The sequence below is a fragment of the Maniola hyperantus genome, chromosome 12, assembly GCF_902806685.2.
Source record: "Maniola hyperantus chromosome 12, iAphHyp1.2, whole genome shotgun sequence".
NCBI lineage: Eukaryota > Metazoa > Arthropoda > Insecta > Lepidoptera > Nymphalidae > Maniola > Maniola hyperantus.
The window spans coordinates 9867460-9886732 of record NC_048547.1 but is presented as its reverse complement, the minus strand read 5'-3'; the positions used below and the strand labels follow the sequence as shown (position 1 = coordinate 9886732).

The following is a 19273-nucleotide window of genomic DNA, read 5'->3' as shown; positions in this document are numbered from 1 at the left end:
AGAAGTAGACGCAAAAGTAGCACTTGCTGAAAGCAAAGCATAAAATCTATACTAACTTTTCACGGCCCACGAGTACAGAGATAGCTTGAATGCCGGGGAAGAACTTTAGGCTACTTTTGTTCCGAAAAATCAAATAGTTCCCACAGGATCTTTAACTAATCTAAATTCACACTAAAGAAATCGCGTGCATCATCTATTTGGTACCGATATAGCTTGCATCCTGATGGAGTCGGATATAGACTAACTATTATCCCGGAAAATCATCCTTGCAGGAACGAAGTCGCAGGCATCATCAAGTATAGAATGTTTTAAAACAAGGTATTATTTCCTCCAATGATCTTTGTTGGACGTTTGTTTACTCGCTCGCGCCACAACGACTGAACCGATTTGGATATACGATTTTTAAAATCTTAAATCATACATGGATGAAGTCATGGACATCATCTAGTTTCTTTATAATTTCTAGGTGAAAAAACCCCCTGTGCCATTGAAAAAGAGTCCGACCCCGACATCGAGCGTCGGCGGGTTGTTCAGCGGACTCAAAAATAAAATGCTGTCCTCATCGGAGAAGACGTAAGTTTAATACAATACCTCATTATCAGACGCAACAGACATTGATACTGATTCTGAGTGCAACAAAATTTATGAGTATTTGCATCTTTTTCTTACCAATGTAATATGAAAAGGACAGACAAACCTTTAATTTAGAACTTTTAAACCTCGTGACTTTATGTGCCAGTCGTGAGCCTATTATTTAAATTATTTTGTAGTGTGCACTAAAATACACTTAATTATTATTTTATTATTTTACGTAACCTTTATTTTTTTTGTTATATTTCAGCGAAAAGTCTTCAACAACGTTGTCGACGGTGTCGAGCGGGAGCAGCAGTAGTGGGGAGTGGGACCGCACGGACGGTGTGACGTCAAGCAAACCCAGCCCCGGCGCCAGTGCCAATGCCAACGCCAACGTTGGTGCGAATAACCCTGCCAACACGTTCGACCATATCGAGAGGAATTCCATACTCAATGATCCGAGAGCCGGCAGGTTAGTAATATTTTAATGATGATTTGTATTAAAAAGTCTTGTTAAAAACAAAAAACAACGGTGTCAATGGTGTCGAGCGGGAGCAGTAGTAGCGGTGAGTGAGATATTTTTAAAGAAGTAAATAAAACTCAAAATCTTTAAACATTGTTTTATTATTCTATGGGAATAAGTAAAATAAAAAAGCATACCGAAACCCCCGAATAAACGCAGGAAAACAATAAATAAACGACTTAACCGCTCGCGCTTCACGCCCGCCGGCGAGGCATTAAAATATTACTGAGTACATGCAGATAAATACGTATATTCGACAAGAATTATGTATATTGTGGCTAATGTTGCCACCCCTACCCGTTGCACTATTGTCGTACCTACTTCTACTTCTAGCACAAGCTTTATGTTTAGTTGGAGGGGAAAGGGGAATATTAGTCAGCATGATAAACTTGGCTAATATTCTTTATTAAAAAAACTGTACTCGCTAAACTAAAATGACAGATATAAATGTATTGCTATCGCTTTCATACTGCTCTCCAAAAAAGGATAGCACTAGCTTTAAACTTGTCAATTTCGTTTAAAGATCGTATACAACTAGCTTACGCCCTATTTCACCCCCTTAGGGGTTGAATTTTCAAAAATCCTTAGCGGATGCCTACGTCATAATAGCTATCTACATGTCAAATTACAGCTCGATCCATCCAGTAATTTGAGCTGTGCGTTCATAGATCTGTCAGTAACCTTTTCCTTTTATATATTTAGAAGATTATTACATTATAAGATATGAGATGGAAGATATTTGATGGATGGATACAATTACTAGATTAAAATATGGATGGAGGATATGGGATGGATGGATGGAGTTATGAGATTAAGATAAGAGACGGATAGAATTAGTCACATTTTTGTCCTCCGGCGATTTAAGTTCTTTTGATTTACGCCAGTTATGTATACTTTTGTTCGCAGAGTGAAGGCGCCTCGACGGCGACCGCCTAGTCAAGTCCTGCGCGACGACACGCCGCAACTGATCGGACTGACCAACGGACATGAAGGTATGGAACTAGCTCAGGGTTGCAGGGTTGGTACTCTTTTAAACAAGTGTTTAAAACAAGCGTATTAAACATGTTTAAAACTTTTTTTAAAAATGCTTTAAACATATTTTTAATCGTTTTGAACAAAATGTTTAAAAAACTGTTTTTCCCAATCCTACTCGATTGTCAACCATCTAAAGGCAGAGTGAACTAGAGTGAGGGAACTCTCAGTTCCATCCTGAATCGACGATATGTTAAATATTATGCGATTATTATATTAATTTAATAATAGAACAGAAATAAAAATAAGTAATTCTAAACTATCAAATTAGGTTATTTCCAGGTCTGTCATACTGATATTTTGTAAACTCCACCAGCGCTTTTCCAGTCTCTTTTTTCGTTAGCCAGACTACCTGCGTCTAATGTACATACTAAAATTTTACGCCTGCCAGTGATGTCAAAGACTCGCCGTTTTGTCCGCACACATCTCCTGTCACACCTCCGCACGGACCTTTTCGAAAACACTCGCGTAAATATTTTAGTTCTGTATGAGAGAGATAAGAAGTGACGTGATACAAAGAGAAGCTTTATTAAATTTTAGGCTGTGCGAGTTGAATTGCACTTTATTGCGTCGTAACGAGAGCCGCTATTTATTTAAACGGCTTTGCGGAATGAGCCTTCTGTACCTGTAACATATTCTGTGCCAAAAGTCAACTAAAGTTACGTAATCCCCATGCTTATTTCAATTAATTGCTGGCATGCCGTAACTTTTTTATGACTAAACTAGCTTATGCCTGAGACTGCGTCCACGTGGACTACACAAATTTCAAAACCCTGTTTTACCCCTTTATGGATTGAATTTTCAAAAATCCTTTATTAGTCGAGTAGTTTGAGCTGTGCATTGATAGATCAAACAATCAGTCAATGAGCTTTTCCTTTTATATACATGGATGATAAGCATAAATTGATTGTTCTAGTGCCAAAAGAAAAACTAACATCATCAGAAAAAGCGGAAGAAATCAGACCTCGTACACGAGAATGGGAAAAAAACAAAGCACCGTGGATGGAGGAACTTAAACTGAACCAGGCAAAGAAAACGAGTTTCGGGTCCGAAGGGAAATCACGCTCCGCTTCTACATCGTCCGAGGCGAGTGGAGTTGCTAGCAAGGCGGGCGGAGGAAGCACAGACAGGTTAGTTTGTTATTAAGTGTGGAATCAACTCCCTTCGACGGTGTTCCCTTTAGATTACAGTATGGGGTTATTCAAGGAGCGGACCAACAAATTCCTGAAAGGCCGCCAATGCATTGGCGGTTCACTCTGATACTGCAAATATTAATGAGCGGCGATGATCAATTAACATCAGGTGACCCACCTGCTCGCTATTTTTATAAAAAAAAAAAACTTTTTCATATAGTGAGCGAGCAGTAAGTAGGCGGGTCACGGATGTTAAATGACGACCGTCGCCCATAAACATTTGCAGCACCAGAGGAACCGCCAGTGCGTTGCTGGATTTTCAGTAATTTGTTGATCCGCCCCTCAAGTAAACCCGTGTTAAAATCTATAGGATTACCGCCGACGGGAGTTGGTTCCAGAATTTGCGTGGAAAAAGATCTGACTCGACAGATGGTTGAAGTGCACCAGGCTCCTAGATGGAGAGGGTGAAAAATGCTTCACAATTTTAGTACAGAACTTTTTACCCTCAAAACTTTTTAGGCGTCCTTAAAATTATTCCTAAAATTTATTTAGCTGTCTCAGCTGCACTCCACTTGGTAGGTGTGCGTTGCGTTTTACGGTTAAAGAGCTTGCTTGTTGTTGCTTTGTGCTTTGCAGTATGCCTTGGGTTATTAGACATATTAGCATCGAGACACTAGGAATCAAAATAAAGTTCTCCAGCTCCACAAATATTTCTTCTTTTGTTAGTAAAAAAATTATTGAAGTTGTGTCATTCCGTTTTAATTTGTCACGATATAGCAATAAGTTCAGAACCAGTTAGATACACGGCTTGCAAGGTCAGGGGCTAATAAATAAATGGTTCTTTAATAATGATCTAATCATTGAGTCATCGTTATGTCGTAACTGAGAATCAATGCAGAAATTATAATAAGAATTTTTCTTAGTTTCAATGTTGATTCTGTTGTGATTTGTTGCATATTACAATGATTGGTAGGATATTGGATTGCGGTTTGGAGGAAAAACGGTCGAGTCACTCAATGGAAATGTCGAAGAGCACTTCGTCGATCAGCAACCGAATATCTGTTTTAGAAAGCCTAGAGTCTAGTTTAGAGGTAAGCAGTGTTTTTTTACGTTATAGATTTGTAATAATGTTGTGTTATAGTTCGTACAAAATCACTTCTCGCGCACCATTTTAACTCTATGGGTCTACTGTCATGTCAAAAGTACGGTTCACTTTAAAATAAGGACTAAAATCGTACTTCCGACAAGAAATTTGACATAAAAAGTTAAATGGCGCGTGAGGAGTTAAAGGCCATTGCCCAAGTGACTATGGGACTCAGTATCGCTACCAAATAAGTTGTCCACTAATAAAATAGAGCTTAATTTTTAGGATAGTTTTATTACATTTAATTACACATTTAAAAAAAATCTAAACCTCCGGATTCCGCAGAAATATGGTGAAGAACGACCTCCGAAATTAGAATTTTCGAAACTGTTAATTCGCTGCTAACTTACGTTTTACTGAAATATTTCGCTTTATTAAATATATTTCTAAAGAAATCTATATTATAGAAGCCTCAATAGCTCAACAGTTAAAGGTGTGGACTGAAATCCGAAGGGTCGCCGGTTCAAACCCCACCTGTCGCACTACTGTCGTACCTACTCAGGTGGCACAAGCTTGACGCTTTCGTCCTACGTCGGCAACGATGCGGCAGCATTCTATAGAACGCGACAGGTCAAGATGACAATCGGGGTGACGTGCGGCTGTGCGGAGCGTCCCCAGCCTCATACCCCGATTGCCATCTTGACCTGTCGCATACTATGGGTATCCGCTAGCTGCGCTCTGGCATTGGTAGCACACATATAGGCACCGCGTCTAGCCGTGACGTGTAGAAGGCCTCGCGCTCACGTGGAACACCTAAGCCCGCAGCGATGCACGCGGCGTCATGCCACAGCGAGGCGTCACCTATACAGAATACATAACTATATGTTAAACATTGCTTTTAATCAGTTAATTAAGTGAATTGAATGATGATAAGATAGGTATACACACCTCTAACTTGTGTAAGTTATGTGTGTTTTAAGCAATTAAATATCACTTTCTTTAAAGGTGAAGGAAAACATCGTGAGGAAACCTGTATGCATTCACTATACTGTCCTGAAAGATGTGTGAAGTATGCCAATCAATCCACTTGGCCAGCATGGGAGATTATGGCCCTTCTCACTCTGTAAGGAGACCCATGCTCTGTAGCGAGCCGGTGATGGGTTGATCATGAAGATGATTAAGTAATTACTAGTTACAAATCGAAATAACACATACAGAATACATAACTATATGTTAAACATTGCAACATGTACAGATAATAGTTCATACAGTACAGATTGAATGTACTGTATGAACTACTACTACTGTTTTGTCTGGTGGGAGGCTTCGGCCGTGGCTAGTTACCACCCTACTGGCAAAGCCGTGCCGCCAAGCGATTTAGCGTTCCGGTACGATGCCGTGTAGAAACCAAAGGGGTACGGGTTTAATAAAAACTGCCATACCCCTTCCAGGTTAGCCCGCTATCATCTTAGACTGCATCATCACTTACCACCAGGTGAGATTGCAGTCAAGGGCTAACTTGTATCTGAATAAAAAAAAAAAAAAAAAGTACATAGTATAGGTACTATGACTGGTAAAATACAGGTATTTAAGCGGGTAACATATCTGCATATGCCACTTCATCTGTATAGGCTGTCTAATGGGTAAGTAGTACTTTTCATTATTATACATACCAAGTGTGCAGAAATCCAACGCAGAATAATATTTCTTTCCTCAGAGTCTGAAGGCTGTGCGAGGAGATATGCCACATGCATAACTTGCACTCTGTGTCCAAATAAAGCAGCAGGTGCTAGCCCGGCTCGGAGAGCTTTTTGTGATGAACCAAAACACTCCATGCAAATGACATGTTCATGTGAAATCTGTCAAATCATATATTTACAATATTAGATAATTTCAAAAGCATTTGCAATTCTTCTTTGATCAGTTAATTGTTTTTAATCAGTTAATTAAGTGAATAATGATAAGATACAACGACTCAAACAATCAACACAAACAAAAACACAACTCAACTGTTAGTTATGTGCGTTTTAAGCAATTAAATATCACTTTCTTTAACGGTGAAGGAAAACATCGTAAGGAAACCTGTACGCTTGAGAGTTCTCCGTAATGTTCTCAAAAGGTGTTCTAACCACATTTCACGACAGTTGGTTACTTCTAATAAAACGTCGAGGCTTCGACATCACGCAAATAGCTCTAATGTAGCCCTATTTTCCATGATTTTACCGTTTTCACGTCACCTTTCTTTTCTTTCTTTCTTCTTTTTTTAAAAAGAATAACCTTAACCTATTATTTGACATATCGTCGATTCAGAATCAAGCCGAGAGTTTCCTCACTTTAGTTCACTCTGCCCTAACACTCTTATAAACCAAATAATTATTTATTTATTACTTACCTACTGGTGCAGGTGAATTCCAAGATCCAAAAGTCGCAGTGGAGAGTCCCGGAAGGAACAAATTACCACACCGACTTGATGGATTTTCCATAACATAATAATGTGTATTATCTATGTCTACAACTAACTAGGCGTCTGTAGATTCCTAGATCACTTTGTCTAATTATTAAATAGTGATTAAACAAAAAATTAAACAGCAGTAATAGTGTTCTGTGCTTTAGCTGAACAACCACAGAGAACGAATTAAAAACAAACAATTTATTTGACATTAGGGATGTCATATCGATCCGATATCGATTTTCAAAGAATCTATTTTTGTGACAAGAAAATCGATCTACGTTCCGATTTTTGCTTCTTTATTTTAGATTGAGTTCACGCAAACAGAGTAAAAAAGAAGCAATATAAAACTAGTAAATAACTACTAAAATAAAATAAGTACATATATATGGGTAACATTGGTATAATATTATTTTAAAAAAGGGTTTTAGAATATGATTTATGTACATAAATATGTTTTTTATTGAGTAATTATTTGATGTTATTAAACAATTTACAGCATGTTCTACCTTTAATTCCATTGAACTATTGACTCACAATGTTTGACACGTTTTGAAGTTACCCGTAGCTACTTTACCAAGTTAGTTGGTCATTCATACCATTGATATCTTATTGCCCCCTGCACTATTTATTTTTCATAAAAACGTCCAAAATTAAAAATTCGACTATAGTTGATCAAATTCAGATACCCAGAAACCGAGAAGTGTTGGGAAGAATATCAATATAATATGTATACCCTATTAGGTATTTTTTCATAACTGGTACTAACTAATTTGATTTTTAATTAAAATATAGGTATCGAAAAAATCGAAGATTTATTTTTGCGAAATAAATATTCCAGACCTCGATTTTTTTTAATCCGTTCCTCAGATTTCGATTCGAATCGATCTAAAAATCGATCTTTTTTTGAAGATTCACCATTTAGATTTGACATTCGACAACCTCTCGATTACGGTGAAATTACAGCTACAATGTCGCGATCGCAATCACCTATTTGTTGACGCTCACTATTTGCTACAATGCATTGCAATATGAATATAGTACCTACGCGACAGGTTGAAATGACAATCGGGAAGGGAACGCACTAACACCCCCCGTGTTTAATCGGTGCGTGCGAATGCGGGTGGGTGTGCGGGGCATCCCCTCACCTCATACCCCGATTGCCATCTCAACCTGTCGCGGACTATACCATAAATTCAACCAATCAGAACTATTGTAATAATTCTATTGCTATTGTAATAACGACAGGGGCTCGATTTTGTTTCGATTTTGTTAATTAATGTCCGCTACAATGTAACGATCTCAATTACTTCTGATTGGTTGAGGCGTGCTTACTGTTGCCTATAATGCATTTGCATTGTTGCAACAAGAATACCAAAAATTCAGCCAATCACAACAATTATTGCGATTGTAATAAGGATTGATGCATGAAAGTAATAATCGGAAGTCGAAGCAAGACGTCATCATAATCGACCTAAGCTTATCGATTCCTTGATTCGCGTCACTACATGTTTTGCTAATGTCAGGAAAATGAACAAAACAACTACTTTTATTTCGGTCAGTTTCTAATTATACGGCTGTTTTTTTATTTCGTAACATTTTAAATGTTTTTTAAAATTAAAAACAGGAATTACTAATTTCACCATTTCGGTGTACACCTATATCTATAGCGATACCATTGGTGGGCAGTCTCCTTTAACTATTTATAAATTAATAAGCGTGATATTAGGCTACTTTTGTATAAGGCTATCTCTGTACCAAATTTCGTCAATATCGGTTGTATGTATGGGCCGTGAAAGGCAGACAGCCTGACAGACAGACATACAAGTGTGTATGTCTGTCTGTCCTCATTTATAATATTAGTATGGACTAGCTGCAACAACAGGATGCAAGCCGTCTCTGTACCTACCTCAAAATCGGTTAAGCGGATGGGCCGTGAAAAGCCAGCAGACAGACATAAAGACACTTTCGCAATTATTATATTAGTACGGATTTATATTTTCGCTGAGCAAAGCTATGGGTGGTGGTAATTTATAACATAGTTATACGATTTTATTATAGTCAAAAAATCGACAGTCAGGAGATCCGAAACATCCTCCCGAACGCCCTCCAGACCTGCCCACCAGCAGACCACCGCCGCTACAGTCTCCCACCGCTGCAGGTATGCTCAACATTTATTTTACAAAATTTGCTACAATGTGCACTTTTGAATGTCAGGAGTAGAATTAATTTAAGTGAGCTATATAGTTACAGGTTATTATTTTATATATAGTGAGAGGTCGATCGGAATTGGATAAGAGATAAACATACAGAACAATCTACTACAAAAAAGGAGAGGATATTTACTGGAATACCCCCTAAATTCTACAAATTTGTTTTGTTTGACAAATTGACCTGTCGCGTACTATAGGTAATTTTTCTCTCGTCTATCTCATGGTGTGAGGTGTCGTTGAATAGGTCTTTCAAAAATATTGCGGGTGTGTGAAATCCATTTGGTAATAGTAGTGGTTAAGACGTCCGCCTCCTACTCGGAGATCTGGGGTGCGACCCTGGGCACGAACCTCTAACTTTTCGAAGTTATGTGCGTTTTAAACAATTAAATGTCACTTTCTTTAACGGTGAAGGAAAACATCGTGACGATACCTGCGCACCTGAGTTCTTCATAATATTCTCAATCATGCATGATGTCTGTGAATCCACACTTGACCAGCGTGGTAGACTACGACCAAAGTCTCATTCTGAGAGGAGACTCGTACTCAGTAGTCTCGACACAACACGACGCGCTAATATATATTTCCGGCTTAATTTTGCCAGTTTCATAGAACACGATTGTTGTTACTACTTTTACTCAACGCAACGGTATTGCTATTCTAGGTCGAACGTTAACCGCGATGTTAGAGGACATAAAGAAGCCACCCGCGCCCTCTCCACCGACTGCGTTCACGCGGACGACCAACGAACCCACCGACAAGTCGCCAAGCAGACCCGACAAGCTGACGCCCATCGATAAACACGAAATTAGCCCGATAAACAAATTCTCGAGTATAATCGAGAAATCGAGTAACAGTAATATCGAAAAATCGGAAGAGAAATCGATGAGTTCAGGGACGCTGGAGAGGCGGCTACACTCGCTGAAGGCGGACAAACCTGCCGAGTTGTCTGATCGAGGCTCGGAGGCTTTAATCGCACAGCTCAACAACAGAGTGAGTACAAGCTTTACTTTGCATGAGGTTACAAAATGTAATGAACTCCTCAAATAGCTCAATGGTTAAAGGAGCGCGTGCCAATGCCATACATGCCAACCATGCCATATTGATTTTTAGAAAAAATTCAATATGGCATGGTCGTGTTTTTTAATTATACCTAACTAGATGATGCCCGCGACTTCGTCCGCGTGAATTTAGGTTTTTAAAAATCCCGTGGAAACTCTTTAATTTTCCGGGATCAAAAGTATCCGCCCTATGTCCTTCCCCGGGATGCAAGCTATCTCTATACCAAATTTCATCAAAATCGATTAAACGGATGGGCCGTGAAAAGCTAGCAGACAGACAGACAGACACACATTCGCATTTATAATATTAGTATGGATAAGACTGTTTTAAATGCTGTACTATCGATTTTTGTTTCTCAGTTTTCATTAGCGGCATGCAGATGTATGGCAGAATTTGATATTGTTTTTTTTTTTCGAAAACAATAAAACCTTGCTCTCTATGCTGTTACAATGTATAGATGTAAATAATAATTTTCATTCACGTGTAACGTATAAATAAATACTACTATACTATAATATAAATACTACTTTTGTTTTAGATATTAAACTTAGAGAAGCTATTAGAAGTACAAAACGCTAAATTCAACGCTGCCATTGAAGACCTAACCGACAAGCTCAAGCAGGAGTCTGACAAACGTCATGCGCTGCAGGTGGAGATCGAGAAACTTGCGCACTGTGTGACGCAAGTCTAACATTCCCATTGAATGTTGTTGGCTTTAACAAGTGAAGCATACGGTTGCGCACATAAAACAGGATTATAAAGAAATCTACGAATTGAAATTCCTGAGGAAGCAGGTATGTGACATTCAGCATGTACGTCGTCGACAGACGTCCACTGCTGGACATGTTCTCTTGTAGAAACTTCCAAGTTTCCAACTTCAAGTTTTTTGATTTACACTTAGGCTCAATGCATATTGGCGCAGTGTTGTAGCGAAGAATGTGATGATGATGATACGTAATAAATGTGAAGCTAAACGAAAAGGGTGCGCGGTGCGTCACCGCGAATATTCGCGAGGAATTTTTTCCTCTTAAATATGTACTAATGTACATACTGGTATAAAATGAGTATGATTTCGTAGGAGAGATAAAGCTAAATATGCATCGTCATGTTTTAGAAAAGACGCCGTCGCGTCGCTTTGTTTGAACTCTGAGACAATATACTTTGAACCTTAAGTTACTCTCACATCTATCTGTGCACTTTGTGCAAAAGATGTTGCAAGCTTTTGACATTAAAGAAATTGTATCAGGGTAGACATGTACGAAAGTCCAAACCTGGGTGACATTGAGTCTATAAGAACGTACTTTTGGTTTTGGTCAGACTCAAGACAGAGTTGTGTCTCTCACTCTCACATAAATCTGTCTCGTTTGAATTCTAAGGAAAGTCAAAGTACACTCTATAGATCTTAGCCTGATTCTAAAACGTTTGAAATAATTGTAGGGTGCATTACTAGGCCGAAAACATAATATCTATAACGCCACCTAATCAATGAGTCTGCACCTCGAGTGGTGATTATCTTCTTATTATTATTTTGCTTTGTGGCTGAGTGGTGATTATTCGGATGGCATTTTGTTAGTACGATTCCGGTCTTCTTATTACGGTGCGACTTTTTAAAGTAACGATACAAGCATGTTTAATTTTCTTTTTTAACAATATTAATATGCTCTGCTATAATGATTCAACGTCTTTTTTAGCTGCTTGAGGCCTTTTCCAAAACGTTTTACCTTAAACCAGCATACCCTTTTAATGAAACTGAGTAGGCAAAGCCGAACTTACGTCACTCAAGAATAAATAAAAATCCATACTAATATCATAAGCGCAAAAGTGTGTCTGTCTGTGACCTTGTATCCCATCCATCCGGCCCATCCACGGATAACATCTATTTCATTTGAAGCACTTGCGATTTGTGTATAATGCGTACATTTTGAGATTCACCTTAAATTAAAGACTTAAATCGTACTTTTGACATGACAGTTTGACACAGAGCTAAAATAGCGAGTGAGATCTCAAAATGTATGCATTATAAATGTTGATGATCCACTAGTTTTCCTTTGTTTAATATTTTTCTTTGATGAAATTGTGCATAATTTATAAATATTTTATCATTTTGTATTGTTTATTTTGGTCTAATTAGACATAATTTGTGTGATTTGATTTCACAATCTTCCACACTTACTTTGTTGTTTTGTATCGCATGTGATATAAGAAATTCCTTAGCAGTTCTGTGAGTACTTAAGGTATGTAGATTTATAGGAAGGTGAAGGCCTTAAAATCACGACAAGTAATTATAGAATAATAATTTATATTTAATACTATGTAAGTTGTTGCTGAGAATGTTGTCATTTTTAATATTGCTCTTTATTTTGTTTTATCGTATTAAGTGCTATTTTGTAGTCTGAATTTTTATAGGGTTATGGATGTTATGACTTATGACTTAAATAATTATTCTGTATATTTGGTCAAACATTGATAGGACTACAAACGTGGTCATTCGTGCATTAAACTGATCTTGCTAACAAGTTTGTATTAAACTTAGTCCTATTTTCGGTGCTAAAATTTAGTTCATTCGAAAATTTATTGATGAATTTTTACCCAAGCAGTATTGGAGACATGCATATTTGAACGGAAGTCTATGAAGTCTGTGTAACAAGATTGATGTTATACGAAAATCGAGCCCACCAATCACTTTTTTTTGGCTTGTATGTAATGTTCAAACAGTAAATTATGAATACAAAATTCGTGCCATTAATATTTTGTTTGTACATTGAGAATATTATACTAAGTCAACTATAGACTAGTAATGTGATTAATTGAGGCATTTTGGTCTATTGTGATTTGCACATTCCATGTTTGTATGAACTGAAACTGTACATACCACGTTATGAATGGCCTCATTGAGTTGTATTGTCCGATTGGGGCCTAAATAGTCCTAACTGTAAATATTAAAAGTATTCTAAGGGCGTCTGTGCATTCATTCGTAATCGATTCGTATACGGCTTCATAAAAATACGAGTCAAAGTGGCCGTCAAACTACGTGCGCGTGTGAACTTATTTGATTCATATTAATGCACAACGATATGTAAATTTTGTATGACGGCCACTTCGAATCTTGTTTTTCTGAATATGAATACGAAGTAGCGCAAACACGCTAACACGCTCTTACAGTTTAATTTAGGCATTAGTTACTGCGCAAATAAATTCTAAATTGTATTGTTAATTTTTTGCTGCTATTATATCATGGTAAGATCGCAAGGCGTGACCATATTATTATCTACAAAACTGTTGTTGCATAAAACGTTCGCAATATTATATGCGGCCCGATATCGATTTAAGCGAAGACAATCAATTAGATTATTGATAGATGACGTGAAAAAACCGGCCAAGTGCGAGTCAGGCTCGCGCAATGAGGGTTCCGTACTACAGTCGTATTTTTTCGTCATTTTGCACGATAATTCAAAAACTATGATGCATAAAAATCTGTTTTAGAATGTCAAATGAAGACCTTTCATATGATACCCCACTTGATATAGTCACTCACTTCGAAAGTTGAAAATACTAATTATTAGTTCATGACCACAATTTAATTTTTTTTTGTGTGATCCAACTCTAAATTCACGGTTTTCAGATTTTTCCCCAAATGTCAGCTACAGTCCGGGCCAATCGAATTGAAAAATAACAATAACAAAGATACCTTTTCGCTAACACGTAACTTCGTTAATACTTTTCACGATGATAAAACAGTTAAAAACACGCACAAACGCCTTCTGGTCCACGAAAAACATCTTAAGTAAAATATACACGTAATGTTCATTCAATTTATCCATGATTTAAGCAAAAATTTTAATAAAAACTAAATGAAAACAAGAATTCACAACCACAGAAAAAATAACTTTGCAAGTTTTGACGTTTACATTCTTTAATTTCTATAGAGCTGCGCAGGGACGACATTGCAACCACAGACTAAAAATGAATGAAAGTGAGTGACCGTACACATCGATAATTCGTTCAGAATCGAAAACTAATCGAGTTATTTAAATCAAGTTATTTTAATATAGCGTTGTATACCAACCCATTAATAGATATATAATGCTGTTTCATATTGCTTTTACGTAATAATATTTTATTTAAATAAAAGTTATACAGCAAAATCTATACTCTATACTAATAATATTATAAGAGGTAATGTCGTTAAGTTTGTTTGTAGGGGGTAATCTTTGGAACTATTGAACCGATTTTGAAAATTCTTTCACTAATAGAAAGCTACATTATGACATAGGCTATATTTTATTTTAGAATTTTTAAAGAATCATGCGTTTAAATGTTTTTACGTAATTCGGCACTCAGATATCTTGCATCACGGGTACGGGCTACTACGGATAGGTTACTTTTTGTCCTGGAAAATCAAAAGTTCCCACGGGATCTTTAAAACCTAAATGGGATCAGCTAGTAAGTTATAGAATAGTAAAGAGTGCGACAGAAAGACAAACTTAAATATCCACAACCTTCTTTACTTACAAGCCATGCTATTAAGTAGTATAAGTTTGGCAACGTCGCAATTAGGATCCGCCGTGAACCGATAGAGCTACCAGTGTACTAGTGGACAGCTTTCTATAGGCTGTATCTAGTTACACTACGTACCTACTTACATTATAAATACATAAAATCATTAGTTTTTGGAATTACGTATTGGACACATACAGCCACCTACCCTATAATTTAATGTAAGGCAGTAGAATGTCTTACGTAATAATGTAGGAACTTAAAACTTGTATGAAACTTTGAAGGTCTACTATTTCACTAAAATAAAACATAAATGAGATTTTTTTATTTCTTGTTATAATTAGAATTCGTAGATTCAAGTTTTCATTTATTTCGGACTATTTAGGTTTTGCAAGTACATAAAATCAAATAATTCTTTACATCAGAGTTAGTTCGTTCAATCGTTCATTCCCGATATAGTTCAGCAATAGCGCATCAGTAGACGTCATTTCAAAATAAAGTCACGTGATCAGTACTGCCATATTTGTTATTGTTAGTTTTCAATTTTATTGGCATGGACTATATAAGATCTACCTACCTGCCAAATTTCATGATTCTAGGTCAACGGGAAGTACCCTGTAGGTTTCTTGACGGACAGACAGACAGACAACAAAGTGATCCTATAAGGGTTCCGTTTTTCCTTTTGAGGTACGGAACCCTAAAAATTGTCAGATCCTATATCAATAATCTGATTGATTTGCTAAATACATCGCCCAACTCCGATTTAGTGGGGTTTGCCCAACCAATTGACCCGACCCAATTGCTAAATGTGTCCAAAGAAATGTTTATAACATAATGATTTCAAGCTTATTTCGTGGTTTAACGAGATATTGAATATTGTATAAAACGGGTACATAACACGATTTTTAACTGCCGCAACAACTGAGTCGAAATATCGGCTGTAAAAATCGCCTAATTAATCGTGGTATGTACCCGTTTTATACAATACATATTGTTTATAAAATGTTATTTTATACATAGTTTGGACGCATCATTCAAATAACAATAACAGCAATAATTATAAAATTACAGATTGAAATCCGGTCATTCAGTCTGATGATGTGGAGACAGTTTACTTTAATACGTATCAAATACATAAGTGACACCGAGAGCCATATTTAATTAGTAGTAATATATTTTTGTATTTGTACAAAATACGTATGTCCAGAGTAAGTCCGCAACAATGTACCTTTTTGTAAAACATATCTTCTTGATTTGTTTCATTGTACAATATTAACGAACATTTATTTACATTAAATATATTGTAATAATTAGATAATCGATTACGTGTATAAGTGTATGTATTATGCGAGATTTGTAATGAGGTTGTGTTTTACCATCCAATATTTACATGTTTTGTTATTTCGTTGTATTACTATTTTATAAAATTACCATTAAAAGTGTAATGAAATAGGAATTTTTATCTAAAATATTTGTGGTAAGACCACAAATATTTTCGATAAAAATTCCTATTACCAAGGCCCAAATACATTTTCCCTTTAGATGCGATTCCGACAATTATTATTTCTGATCAGTTATTTACAAGATCCGCAGCAATTTGCAGGTAAAAATTGTTTTACAGATATTTGTTTGGTTTTTCCTTTAAAAAAAACATACATTTGCGACCACAAATATTTCCGGTCGTAAATTTTTAAAACCGCTACTAATAATACTTGTTGTGAATATAACAATTATTAGATATGTTTAGTTACATTATGAAAATATTGTAAGTTGTAACATTTTAGAACATTTTAAATATCGCATTGTCGCAGATTTTACTTTTATTACAAATAAATAAAATGTATTGAAAGTTACGAAGCTGTTTATATCGGTTTAAAATATATTAAAAATGCTTACTATTGCTTGGAGGTTCTAGCTTATATTGTGATAAACTCGCCTAACGCATAGAAACTCGTTAATTTGGAAAAAAATCAATGGCTTTAATAGTGCACAAATGTCGCATAATGAACATTTATAGAATTTTTATTATGCAAAACTAATGCTTATTATGTAATAACATAGAAATTAAATATTCACATATAAATAATATAGGTAGTACAAAATAATATAGAGTCAGTATAGTAACATAACTATGGGTATTTAAAATGAAAAAATTGTTCGTATTCTTGGGCATTGTAATATAACCCATCTCGTTAAAAATTAACAACCTTTTTATTTTGACGTTATGAACTCGTTTGTAAATCTAATACGATAATGTTGTGCCATAGTAATTAGAACCTGATACGTTGTTATACTGGAAAGTGTATAACTCCTTGTAATTATAAACCTTTGTAGGTATCAAAACGTAAAGCAAGTTATTTTATGTTTTAATAATTTTTTTTAAATAGAAATAGCGAGCAGGCGGGTCACCTGATGTCAAGTGATTACCGCCGCCCATGAACATTTGCAGCGCCAAAGAAACTGCTGATGCGTTGCCAGCCTTTCAGGAATTTATTGCCCTGCCCCTTAAATAATAATAAAAATCTAAATTGGTTAAAATAGTGAATCTAACACTATCACAGTTCCGTTTTCAGCAATTGACTATATACCTTATAATATTGTCGTTTTAATTTTCCGTTGAGGCCTCATTTTAGTGACATTTCCAAGCATTTTTGTCCAAGAAAATAATCGGTACCATAATAATTATGCGTTGAGGGGCTGTACTTTTTTTATTTACACTTCGTAGATATGAGGAGTTTATTAATGTAAACTTGCGAACTTTATATCTTATTTCATGACACTATTTTTTACTTTTTGCCATAAATCTACCGCTGTTAATTATTATCACTGATAACTTGATAATAATCTTCAACAGCTTTTTGTTTGGTTTAACATGTAGGTAATCACATTAAAAAAAGTTTCTCCCGTGCACTCCATAAAAACTTAGTTTAATTCTTATTTGAACATTAACCAACCAAACACAGTGAAATGTACTCGTTCTAGCAACTCAAAACGTCTGTGGTTTGTCAGATTTCTGCAGAAACGTGTACTTTCAAAGTTACACGGGCTCACAGATTTACATGCTATTCTTGATTTTGATTTGTTAACACTTAAATGAGATCCTAACTACGTTTATATGAAGCGCACTGCGGATAAAATCCTCTTAATCTTCCTTTTAAAATATTTCACACAAACGAAGGTTATTTATTTCACACGTACGTCAATTGTTTTTCTGAGCTAAGCGCTTCGTAATTTTATAATGATGAAATCAAAAATAGTTACTTAGCAAAACAAGCTAAACTTGGCTAAATACAAAAAAAAATTCTCACTAAGTCAGTTAATAGTTATTACACATCATTTACTAAGCAAGAAATGAAAACAAAAACTAATTCGCTGATAGCAAACGATTATGAAGACCTCCCTAGCGCAGTGTGGTTTCATAAGTGGGAGGTGCCGTGTTCGATTACCGACAGCGGCAATTTGAAAATTTATAATCTCTAATTTTACTCTGGTCTGATGAGCAGGGCGACCACGCGACTTAGGGTAGCGTCACACCTGCTGAACGTACGGCGCCGATACTTCAGCGACTGAACTATCGGATGTGGTATTTGGTTGGTGTGACACACCAAACGCGCCGAACAGTCGGACGTGCCGTGCCGGGCGTTTAGTTCAGCACTTTATGAAAAATTACGTACGGCGGTACGTGGCGTCGCCTTCAGCCGGTGTCGTCACTTTGTGGTGTGCGGTTGCGACGTGTTGAATTGACCAGAAAGAAAGATTTTATTACAATATTGGATATTAGACGGCGTAGAAGTAGAAGTACACGCGCCGAACTTTCGGTGGCGTAATGTGTCGCATGCTATGCAAAATACATTGAATGCGTTCTAGCCGAAGTAATCGCCCAACGGAAGCTACGGCGCTACGCCAAACACATCAGAAATTCAGTAGATGTGTGCTTGCATCACATGCAAGACTGCATCATCACTTACTACCAATAATTCCAATTCAAAGTTTAATTTAGTAAGAAGAAAAAAGCTATTTATATAATATTGTTGCGTATCGGCGTTAAAAATGATAATAAATAATTTACAAATAAGTTCATAACCTTTTTTTTGGTATGTAACAAAAATATGAATAACCTAAATATTTTTTAATATTCAAGAGTCGATTTGTAGTATGTGTACCTGAATTTTTTATAACGAACGGTTCACGTTTAAGCAGTGTTACATATTAAATATTAGTTATTTATATCACCTTTTTTGGTCTTGTTTCTCTATTGACAGATCAGCTAGACTAAAATATTTCAATTATTCATAATTTTTTTATTCAACTATCCACATAATGGCCAATAAATTGCATTTATTAACTCTGATGTAAATACCTATAAATATAACGTAGGGATTTTAAATGTACATACAAAGCTTGGCGGGAAGTACATTTTAATGTCACGCAGGGTTTATAAGATAAACCGCAGTTAACACTGTAATATAGGATAATTATTTAGTACTTAATTTATTTTTCATATACAATACTATCCCGTCTCCATGCATTCCTAAAGTTTTCAAGGATTAGTATATTCTTATTATGAAGAAAAATAAATAAATTTATGACTGTATTTGTTTATTATTCTGGCAACAGATACTTCTTAAATCTATCCTTATCAACAATCGATAATAAACAGTGATATTAGTACAAAACTAGGAATGCATTGTCAATACAAGTACTATGTAA

General features: G+C 36.1%; 2 protein-coding genes and 1 long non-coding RNA gene across 4 annotated transcripts in view; 2 read left to right on the top strand and 1 right to left on the bottom strand.

Annotated features, from left to right (window-relative positions):
• Nucleotides 1-19155, top strand: part of cindr (CIN85 and CD2AP related) — a 33859-nt gene extending 14704 nt beyond the window's left edge. The window contains exons 8-15 of one of the 2 annotated variants that reach the window (XM_034974325.2): nucleotides 467-573; nucleotides 842-1045; nucleotides 2003-2088; nucleotides 3045-3258; nucleotides 4235-4352; nucleotides 8871-8955; nucleotides 9669-9997; nucleotides 10605-19155. In XM_034974325.2, the coding sequence (XP_034830216.1) occupies nucleotides 467-573; nucleotides 842-1045; nucleotides 2003-2088; nucleotides 3045-3258; nucleotides 4235-4352; nucleotides 8871-8955; nucleotides 9669-9997; nucleotides 10605-10757 (1296 nt within the window). In that variant the 3' untranslated portion in view covers nucleotides 10758-19155. Of the gene's footprint in view, nucleotides 1-466; nucleotides 574-841; nucleotides 1046-2002; nucleotides 2089-3044; nucleotides 3259-4234; nucleotides 4353-8855; nucleotides 8956-9668; nucleotides 9998-10604 lie in introns of both variants that reach the window. The other variant, XM_034974324.2, reaches the window with a different exon arrangement.
• The window catches only part of LOC117986911 (NADH dehydrogenase [ubiquinone] 1 beta subcomplex subunit 2, mitochondrial-like), a 132694-nt gene that overhangs the window by 21801 nt on the left and 91620 nt on the right, over nucleotides 1-19273 (top strand). The window lies entirely within an intron of this gene.
• Nucleotides 4620-8614, bottom strand: LOC138403110 (uncharacterized). The gene is made up of 3 exons (XR_011237401.1): nucleotides 6738-8614; nucleotides 6019-6204; nucleotides 4620-5206 (listed from the first exon to the last, which is right to left on the bottom strand). It is a non-coding gene; the product is annotated as an uncharacterized lncRNA (long non-coding RNA).